Here is an 11,225-nt window from a genome sequence, read left to right on the forward strand (position 1 = left end):
GGGGGGAGGGTGAGGGGGGGTGATGGAGAGAATCTTAAGCAAGCTCCATACCCAGCACAGAGCCCAACGAGTGGCTCAATCTCACGACCCTCAGATCATGACCTGAGCCAAAATCAAGAGTCGGACACTTAACTGACTGAGCCACCTCGGTGCCCCAAAAGGACAGATGAATCTTGAAAGCACTGTGCTAAGTGAAAGAAGGCAGACACAAAAGGCCACATCTGGTATAACTGCATTTATATGAAATGTCCAGAAAGGCAAATCCATAAAAGCGGAAAGATCAGTGGTTGCCAGGAGCTGGAGGGAGGAGGAAATGGGAGAGCAACTGCTAATGGATTCAAGTATTTCTTTCTGAGGTGATGAAAACATTCTGGAGTTAGATGGTGATGATTAAGTAACTCTGTGAATCTACTAGAAACTACTGAATTACACATTTTATAAGGTGAGTTTTACAGTTTGTGAAGTATATCTCAATTTTAAAATGTAAATGAGAAAAAAATGAGACTAAACCAAATCAAGTATTTCATAACTTTTATAGAAAAATTTAAATCTGGGGCGCCTGGGTGGCTCAGACGGTTAAGCGTCTGCCTTCGGCTTGGGTCATGATCCCAGGGTCCTGGGAACGAGCCCCACATCGGGCTCCTGGCTCAGTGGGGAGCCTGCTTCTCCCTCTCCCTCTGCCTCTCCACCTGCTCATGCTCTCTGTCTCTGTATCTCTGTGTCTCAAGTGACTGAATAAAATCTTTAAAAAAAAAAATTTTTTTTTTAATCTGTGACTCCTTAAAAAAAGACTGGGATAAAATTATTAATTAAAGCTGAGGAGAACATTCTTCCTACTACATACTCATTCCTTTAATGGTACTTGCTTTCTAAGTTTACTCACATGCTGTATTTCCTGCTGGCTGGCTCGGTAGTTTTTCTTGGTTAAATTGTCCACCAGGTAGCTGATTTGAGACAAGGCCAGCGAGAGCGAGTCAAGATTCATTGCTGGTTGGGGCGGAAGCAGGCGGCCGAGCCCGGCGCAAAATCACCATTATTCCCCTTTAGTCACCTCAGAGGCAGGTTAATGCTTTCTTTGTAATTAGCCTATATCTGATGTCTGTACAGTGTCTTCAGTTCTTCTTTACCAGGGGTATTACTCTGTTCTGAAACATGGCACCTGTTTTAAAAAAAGGATAAAAATCAGACTTTTAAATTAGTTTTTTGTTAGGGGAAAAAGAGTTAAACAATCATCTCTCCATCTTAGTACCTGAAATACCACTAAGGACTTAGGAAAAAAAAAATTAGTATGTCTCAACCACTAATTACAGAGGATGCCATATCTGAAAATTAGGTAGGGCCAGTATAAAAAGAAAATACCCCCCCCCCCGGCTTAAAAAGTTGTAGTTTAGCAAGACAACCTATAATATTTGGATGTCTATTTTTACCTACTTCAAAATGATTATTTATACTATACCCTTTAGAAACAGCAGGACAGTACTTAAAATTAGGGTTGGTGGAAAGAAACACTCATCTGATATTTTCTGTTCCTCTTCCCACAGTATCTACAACCTATTTACAAGATCCCATTTATTAACTTTTACTCCTTATGTATTGCTTCAGAATCAGATAGTTTGGTCCTACAGCTGTACCTTAGAGTATATATGTTTTAGGTATTTGAATCGCTGTCCTCAAAAAATTAAAAATAAGGGTGCCTGACTGGCTCAATTGGTAGAGCATGTGACTCTGATCTCAGGGTTGTGACTTCAAGCCCCAACCTAGGCATGGAGCCTACTTAAAAAACTAATTAATTAAAAATAAAACTACCATACAACCCATCAATCCCACTTCTGGGTATATATCCAAAAGTAATGAAAACAGGTTACTAAAGAGATATATGCACTCCCGTGTTTAATGCAGCATTATTCACAACAAACAAAATATGAAAACAACCAGGATGCCTGGAGGGCTCCGTTGGTGGAACGTGTGACTCCTGATCTCAGGGTTTGAGTTCAAGCCCCACATTGGGTATAGAAATTACTTAAAAATAGAGGCTCCTGGGTGGCTCAGTTGGTTAAGCAACTGCCTTCGGCTCAGGTCATGATCCTGGAGTCCTGGGATGGAGTCCCACATCAGGCTCCTGGCTCAGCAGGGAGCCTGCTTCTCCCTCTGACCCTCTCCCCTCTCACGGTTTCTCACTTGTCTCTCTCAAATAAATAACACCTTTAAAAAAGAAAAAGAAATTACTTAAAAATAAAATTTTTAGGGGCCCCTGGGTGGTTCAGTCGGTTGAGCAGCTGCCTTCGGCTCAGATCATGATTCCAGGGTCCTGGGATCCAGCCCCGCATTGGGCTCCCTGCTCCGTGGGGAGCCTACTTCTCCCTCTCCCTCTGCTTGTGCTCTCTCACGCTCACGCTTGCTCTTTCTCTCTCATATAAATAAATCTTTTAAAAAAAAATAAAATTAGGGGTGCCTGGGTGGCTCAGTCGTTAAGTGTCTGCCTTCGGCTCAGGTCATGATCCCAGGGTCCTGGGATCGAGCCCCACATCGGGCTCCCTGCTCGGCGGAAAGCCTGCTTCTCCCTCTCCCACTCCCCCTGCTTGTGTTCCCTCTCTCGCTGTCTCTCTCTGTCAAATAAATAAATAAAATCTTTAAAAAAATAAAAAAATTAAATTAAATAAAATTTAAAAATAAACTCTAAAAAAAAAGTGGGGGGGAGACAACCTAAGTGTCTGTCAATAGATGAATGGAGGGTGCCTGGGTGGCTCAGTCGTTAAGCGGCTGCCTTCAGCTCAGGTCATGATCCCAGGGTCTTGGGATCGAGTCCCACATCTGGCTCCCTCCTCCACAGGAAGCCTGCTTCTCCCTTTCCCACTCCCCCTGCTTGTGTTCCCTCTCTCTCTCTCTCTCTCTGTTGAAAAATAAGTAAAATCTTTAAAAAAAGGGGGCGCCTGGGTGGCTCAGTTGTTGGGCATCTGTCTTTGGCTCGGGTCATGATCCCGGGGTCCTGGGATCGAGCCCCACATCAGGCTCCCTGATCCGCGGGGTGTATGCTTCTCCCTCTCCCACTCCCCCTGCTTGTGTTTCCGCTCTCGCTGTCTCTCTCTCTCTGTCAAATAAATAAAATAAAAAATAAAATCTTAAAAAAAAAAAAAACAGATGAATGGAAAAAGATGTGGTGTGTGTGTGTATATATATATATACACACATATATATACACACACACACACGTTGGAATATTTTTCAGCCATGGGGGAAAAAATAAATACTGCCATCTGTGACAACATGGATGGCCTTGAGAACATTACGCTGAGATAAATCAGACAAAATAAGACAAATACTGTATAATATCCATTATACATGGGATCGTAAAAAACAATTCAGAAACAGAGAACAGATTGTGGTTGGGGGGGAGGAGGGTGGTGGTGGTGGTAAAATGATGAAGGTGGTCAACAGGCAACTTCCAGTTATAATCATTAAGTCTTAAAGATGTAATGTAGGACATGGCGATTATAGAGTAAATCTTAAAAGTTCTCATCACAAGGAAAAAAGAATTTTTTCTGTAACTATGGGTGGTGGTAGATTTGTTGTTATTTTTAAGTAGGTACCAAGCCCAGGGTGAAGCCGAGGGTGGAGCCCAGCGTAGAACCCAACATAGGGCCTGAATCCAAGAACCTTAGATCCAAAACCTGAGGTAAGATCAAGAGCCGGACACTTAAACGACTGTGCGACACAGGTGCCCCTGGATGGTGGTAGATGTTAACTACTTACTAGAGTGATCATTTCACAATATACACAAATATTGAATTATTTATGTTGCACACCTGAAAATATTATAATGTTCTACGTCGACTGTATCTCAGTAACAAAATAAATAATTTAAAAACCAAACTGAAAAAAACAGAGTGAAATGGTAGTTACCAGGGGGTGGAGAATTGAGTGTGTAAGGGTAAAAACTTGCAACTTGTAGATAAGTAAGTCCTGGAGATCTAATACACAATACAGTGATTATACACAACAAAAACGGTATTATAAACATTAAACTTGCTAAGAGACTAGATCTTCATTGTTCCCACCATAGAATAATCACATTAAATGATAGAGGTGTTAGCTAATGATACAATGGCAAATCATATTGCAATATAAATGTAACAAATCAATATGTGGGACACCTTAAACTTACAATGTTATATGTCATTTATATCTCAATTTAAAAAAAAAAATGCCCTATGGGCACCTGGGTGGCTCAGTCGTTAAGCATCTGCCTTCGGCTCAGGTCATGATCCCAGGGTTCTGGGATCGAGCCCCACATCTGGCTCCCTGCCCGGCGGGAAGCCTGCTTCTCCCTCTCACACTCCCCCTGCTTGTGTTCCCTCTCTCGCTGTCCCTGTCAAATAAATAAATAAAATCTTAAAAAAAAAAAAAATGCCCTAGATAGAAACAATGATACCCCAATAGTAATATACCCATTTAACTCCTGAATCCTGGTTTCTAAAATACTAAAAAGAACAAAGTTTCCTGGAGAAATGACTAATTCCAAGAGTGTGGATAAGGAAAATAGATGAGTTTGTATCATCCTGTGACAAAAGGAAACACTCAAAAATCTGAGGGGGTACGTCAAAAAGACACGAGCCAATAAAGGCAGTCTTACTTAATTCTGGGTCAATCTAGGGGCGCCTGGGTGGCTCAGTTGTTAAGCATCTGCCTTCAGCTCAGGTCATGATCCCAGGTCCTGGGATCGAGCTCTGCGGGAAGCCTGCTTTTCCCTCTCACACTCCCCTGCTGTGTTCCCTCTCTCGCTGTCTCTCTCTGTCAAATAAAAAAATAAAATCTTAAAAAAAAAAAATTCTGGGTCAATCTGAGCATCAAAGAGAGACTTATAAGCAATGATTGTATAATTTACCCCAAATGCAACATCATTTAGAAATGCCTGAAGAGGGAGCAAAATGCAAAACGCCAAATTATGTGCTTACTGCCAATCAATATACTCTAAATTCTTAATTTATCACAAACATATTTTGGGGGGCACCTGGGTGGCTCAGTTGGTTAAAGAGTCTGATTACTGATTTCAGCTCAGGTCATAATCTCATGATCAAGCCCCAAGCCAGGCTCTGCGCTCAGTGCGGAGTCTACTTGAGATTCTCCTCTCCTCTCCCTCTGCCCTGCCAGCCACTCGCCTGCATGCACCTGTGCATGCACACGCACCCGCATGCTCTCTCTCTCTCCCTCTCTCAAATAAATAAATCTTTAAAATAAAAAAAAGCTGATTCAGGCAAGAATCACCAATACCTAAAAACCCTCAGGTGAAAGGTTGCTGGCACAGGTGCACACTACCACCCAACAAATTACCTACTAATTGCAAAAGGAAAAAATGTCCCTTTACAATACAGCTATGGCAGTCACTACCTTAACCAAATGAGTAATCAAATTTATTACTAATGGTAAAACTGCCCAACATATGTGACTACTAATGTGTTGCAATATGAAGTTATCACCTTGATGTATTCTTGCCAAAAATGATTAACATAAACCTAACCATACCTCTGTATCAATTCCCAGGAAATAAAGAGATTAAAGGGACAAGTTTAAACTACACATGAGGGTGCCTGGGTGGCTCAGTTGGTTAAGCGACTGCCTTCGGCTCAGGTCATGATCCTGGAGTCCCGGGATCAAATCCCACATCAGGCTCCCTGCTCAGCAGGGAGTCTGCTTCTCCCTCTGACCCTCCTCCCTCTCATGCTCTCTGTCTCTCATTCTCTCTCTCGCAAATAAATAAAATCTTAAAAAAAAAAAAATTTAAACTACACATGAATCCCAGGGTCCTGGGATCGAGCCCCGCATCAGGCTCCCTGCTCCGCGGGAAGCCTGCTTCTCCCTCTCCCACTCCCTCTGCTTGTGTTCCCTCTCTCGCGGTCTCTCTGTTGAAAAATAAATAAAGAGGGCGCCTGGGTGGCTCAGTTGGTTAGGCGACTGCCTTCGGCTCAGGTCATGGTCCTGGAGTCCCGGGATCGAGTCCCACATCAGGCTCCCTGCTCGGCAGGGAGTCTGCTTCTCCTTCTGACCCTCCTCCCTCTCATGCTCTCTGTCTCTCGTTCTCTCTCTCTCAAATAAATAAATAAAATCTTTAAAAAAAAAAAAAAAAAAGAAAAATAAATAAAGATCTTTAAAAATAAACAAACAAACAAACTACACATGAGATCCTATCAGATAAATCCAAGTACTAATTCATTCTACCAGGCCACTGACCTGCATTTGTCAAAATGTCAGCAGGGAGAGAAAAAATGGGGTCTGTTCTGATTATGAAACTAAAATAAAAAAACATAATGTGAACCTTAATCAGACCTTGACTCAAAGTTATAAAAATAGGGTGGCACAGTCGGTTGAGTGTCAGCCTCTTGGTTTTGGCTTAGGTCGTGATCTCTGCGCTCAGTGCAGTCTGTTTGGGACTTTTTCTCCCTCTGTCCCTCCCCCCCTCAAATAAATAAATAAATCTTTAAAAAAAAGTTATAAAAGATATTCTTGAGGCAACTGGAGTTTTTGTAAGACTAATATTCTTAGCTGTAGTGCCCTGCAAGAATGTCTTTTAAAAAAAAGAAGGATGTCTTAATGTGCAGGAGATAGATGCAAGGGTCTGGCATCAAACCAGTAAAAATATATGAACAGGAATGGGGAAAATGGGTGAAGGGGAGCAGGAGGTACAGAGTTCCAGTTATGGAATGAGTAAGTCACAGTAATTAAAGGTACAGCATATAGAATACAGTCAATAGTATGGTAATAATGTATGGTGACAGATGGTAGCAACACTTAGGTGAGCATAACATGGAATTGTCAAATCACTATGTTGTACACCTCAAACTAATGTAACATTGTCAACTATACTTCAATACAAATATATGAATAATAGAAAAAATAATTATGGTAAGATGTTAATTGTTGAATCTAGGAAACAGTTATGTGGCTGTTCACTGTACTATTTTCATTTTTCTATACATGTGAAATTTTTCTTAATAAAACTGGGGATGGGGGACATGTATTACTCTTATAACTTAAAGCAGGGATTACAAGCATGTGATATGATTTCCAAAAAACTGACTCTGACTTCCACGGCGGCGAGCAGAGCGATCCCGCAGTCCCCGGCGCTCACGCACTCCCGGCCAGCAAGGGTCACAGTGCACCTGCGCCTGGGCGGGACGGGGGCGCCATAGCGACCCGGCCTTTCCTTTAGTCTTTCCCTCTCACCCCCGTGGAGGCTTTCTGGAAGGCGCTTGTGCGGGGGACTCGGCGCTGAAGTGGCCGAGCTGCCGGGAGGGGCCTGAGTGGGCGCTTCTAGGACCCAAGATTGTCTAAAGCCACAGGGAAAAGTGGAAAATTCACCGTCGCCATTGCCAGAAAGAGCAATTTATGGCTTTGTTCTTTTCTTAAGCTCCCAATTTGGCTTCATCCTGTATCTTGTGTGGGCATTTATTCCTGAATCTTGGCTAAACTCCTTAGGATTAACCTATTGGCCTCAAAAATACTGGGCAGTTGCATGCCCATCTACTTCCTCATTACTATAGTAATTGGTTACGTACTCTTATTTGGAATAAATATAATGAGTATCTGTCCACTCAGCTCCATTCATACAATCACAGATAACTATGCTAAAAATCAACAGCAGAAGAAATAACAATAAGAGGCCATCCCAGCATTAAGAGATATTCCTATTAGTGAAGTAAACCAAATGTTCTTCCTGGCAACTAAATAACTTTATGCCAAAAACTAAATTGTATGTAGACTAACACAAGCATTTACTATAATTTTTTATGTAATAATTTTGACCATAATTATTTTGACTCTCTCGTACCCAATACTGAAATGTAAACAAAGTTGATTCTTTTAGATTAAGTTCTATTAATATTATAAAAGTTCTTGAATATTAGTTATTAATGAACAGAATAAATAAAACACTGCATTACCATTAAAAAAAACTGACTGGGGGGGGGCGGGCAGAGGAAGAGGGAGAGAAAGAATCTCAAGCAGACTCCCTGCACCAGACTCAGGGCTTGACACCACAACCATGAGATCATGACCTGAGCTGAAATCAGATGTCGGACGCTCAACCGACTCAACCACTCAGGTGCCCCCCTAAAGCCGAGTTTATACTCAATAGCATTTTAATTTTTAGGACTATAGTTTTTACAAAATGAAAGTTTTAAGTACTAGCAATTTTTTAAAAAACCAAAATTTAAACCCATAGGACCAGCAACCACACATAACACAAGGCTAGATTAACAAGTGACTGAACCTCTATGCTCCCCCCCTTCCCCGATTTGTAAAAATTAGGCCTCATCTAAATCAGAGCTTTCCCAAAAGGGTAGATCTTTAATGGGTAGGAGGTAGAGCAGAGAGAGAAGAATTTTCTAAGCCCTCAAGATGGTCTCTTGATTGCTCGAGAGCAGCTTAAACCAGTCTACCCTCTGATAACATCAGATGAACAATAGGAAGTATCCAGGACAAGCACAGTGGATGAGATGTTCTGTCATCTAACATCTGCTTTAAGAGTTTGCTGAAAAGTGAGCAGCTGTCAATCTCCAATGGAACTGCTGGAGAAGTTTACACATGCCAAGGAGTATAGCCAGGCTGACCAAGATGTGACTAACTGGTCCAGAGTGATGATATGGAAGGGCTGAGTGGTAGGTTCTTGAGAGAAGGAACTAAAACTCTTAAATCTCGTTTTCTCTGTTTTGGTGACATGTGAGATAGCTGTAATGCCTTACAATGTGCAATGTATACAAATTCTCGTATTAGACATTTATCATTACTTTTACATAATTATTTTTACTGTTGGGCTCAAATACATTCACAAATTTTTAAGTCGATTATCAGATTTTGTCCAAAAAAAAAAAAAAAAGAGCCATCACCTTTAAATATTTCAACTTTGGGCCGCCTGGGTAGCAGAGTCGGTTGAGCGTCCGACTCTTGGTTTTGGCTCAGGTCAGATCTCATGGGTCCTGGGATTGAGCCCTGTGTTGTCTTCACACTCAGCGGGGAGTCTACTTGAAGATTTTCTCCCTCCACCCCTCCCGCCGCTAGCGCAAGCAGGAGCTCTCTCTCTCAAATAAATAAAACCCTAAAACAAACAAACAAACAAAAAAAACAAAAAAAACCCTCTCCCTCTGCTCCTTCCCAGGCTTGTATACTCTCTTGCTCTCTCTCAAATAAGTAAATCTTAAATATTTCAATTTTAATGTCTTTGAATGGATCTAAAAGTCTTAAATATATCACCTTTATTTATGCAAATGAAATCTTTGATGATGACTGTCAATAATTTGGAGATCATTAAAATGTAGGCTTTTCAAAGCATAAAACCAACATAAACCTGATTGCGGAAACAAGCTCAAATTCATTAAACTATGAAAGTGTTTTTAATTACAAAATTTACTTACACTCCCTTATTTTATCAGGATTGTATAAAATGCCCCAAATGATCTCCTTCCATTTCACTCCAGGTTACTTTATAAATACCTTCATTTGCTAAAGATGGCACTCGATTAATTCAAACACTTGAGCCGAACTCAATGCCATGTGAATACCTTAGGTGCTATAGAAAACAAAAAGTAAACACTATATCTCAAGGGGCTTAATAGACTAAATACAGATTTTACAGTAGTGCTATAAGGCAACTGTGTGTAAGAACTGGGAGATGGGGGTGCGCCTGGGTGGTTCAGTCGTTAAGCGTCTGCCTTCGGCTCAGGTCATGGTCCCAGGGTCCCGGGATCGAGCCCCGCATCGGGCTCCCTGCTCCGCGGGAAGCCTGCTTCTCCCTTTCCCACTCCCCCTGTTTGTGTTCCCTCTCTCGCTGTGTGTGTCTCTGTCAAATAAATAAATAAAATCTTAAAAAAAAAAAAAAGAATTGGGAGATGGGTGGGAGCCTGGCTGGCTCAGTCAGAAGAGCATGTGATTTTTATCTCAGGGTTCTGAGTTCGAGCCCCATGCTGGGTGTAGAGATTACTTAAATTTAAAAGAAAAAAAGAACTGGGAGATGGGAGAGACCTATTTAAAATGCTGACTCCTAAGTACCACCCTACACCAACAGAATCAAAATCCTTGAGGGAAGAATACAGGACACTGTATTTTAAGCATACTCTGCAGACTATACTTATGCATTTTAAAGGTTCATAACCACTAAACTTACTAATAGCTCTGGGAAATGTTTTTTAAAAAGTATACCAAACCGGGACACCTAGGGGGCTCAGTCGGTTGAGTGCCTGACTTAGGCTCAGGTCATGATCTCAGGGTCTTGGGATTGAGCCCCACATCAGGCTCCATGCTCTGTGTGGGGAGTCTGCTTCTCCCTTTGCTCCTTTCCCCCCTCCCCCCAACTCCTGATCTTTCTTATTTATATAAATAAAATATATATATATTTTTAAAGTATATCAAACCTTAATGCAATCTCTACTAAGAAGACAAGGAAAGCCCTTCACATCTGTTCCTTTTTCTCCCCTTAACTTCCAGTTGGGCCAAAAATAGCTCTGTAAAGGCAATTTGGTCTTCCTTTGCACTGAAGCCAGCAACCTCTGTATTATCACCTAACTTGCTCTAGATTTAAATATCAACAGGTACTTTAAGAAGCCAAATAGGCCAGACCCAAGGCTCTCAGTTTATTAAAACTCCAGCTTCCAGGATTAAAAATATATGGGGAACGCATGGGTGGCTCAGTCAATTAAGCGTCTTTTTTTTTTTTTTTAAGATTTTATTTATTTATTTGACAGAGAGCGACACAGCGAGAGAGGGAACACAAGCAGGGGGAGTGGGGGAGAGACAAGCAGGCTTCCCGCTGAGCAGGGAGCCCGATGCGGGGCTCGATCCCAGGACCCTGGGATCATGACCCAAGCTGAAGGCAGACACTTAACGACTGAGCCACCCAGGCTCCCCGCATCTGACTCTTGATTTCAGCTCAGGTCATGTTCTCAGGGTTGTGAGATCGTCTGGCTCGTGCTGGGTGAGGAGCCTGCTTAAGATTCTCCCTCTCCCTTTGCCCCCACTCCTGCTTGCTTGCGTGCTCTCTAAAAATAAACAAACATACAGATATACATATATACAGATACAGATATGGAGGGGCGCGTGGCTGGCTCAGTTGGTGGAGTATGCAACTCCTGATCTTGGGGTTCTAAGTTCAAGCCCCATGGTGGGTGTAGAGATCACTTAAAAATAAAATTTTTTTTTAGGGCGCCTGGGTGGCTCAGTTGGTTAAGCGACTGCCTTCG

The 11,225-nt window shown here is 42.0% G+C and overlaps 1 protein-coding gene and 1 pseudogene across 6 annotated transcripts in view; one reads left to right on the forward strand and one right to left on the reverse strand.

Moving 5' to 3' along the window:
• Nucleotides 1-11,225, reverse strand: part of CNOT1 (CCR4-NOT transcription complex subunit 1) — a 111,297-nt gene that overhangs the window by 81,155 nt on the left and 18,917 nt on the right. For all 6 annotated transcript variants that reach the window (XM_032424020.1, XM_032424021.1, XM_032424019.1 and 3 more), the window contains exon 2: nt 884-1,159. In XM_032424020.1, coding sequence (XP_032279911.1) covers nt 884-985 — 102 coding nt within the window. In that variant the 5' untranslated portion in view covers nt 986-1,159. The remainder of the gene's footprint in view (nt 1-883; nt 1,160-11,225) is intronic.
• LOC116644457 lies at nt 6,654-7,741 on the forward strand (annotated as a pseudogene).

This window comes from Phoca vitulina, unplaced genomic scaffold (assembly GCF_004348235.1).
Source record: "Phoca vitulina isolate PV1807 unplaced genomic scaffold, GSC_HSeal_1.0 scaffold30, whole genome shotgun sequence".
Lineage (NCBI taxonomy): Eukaryota > Metazoa > Chordata > Mammalia > Carnivora > Phocidae > Phoca > Phoca vitulina.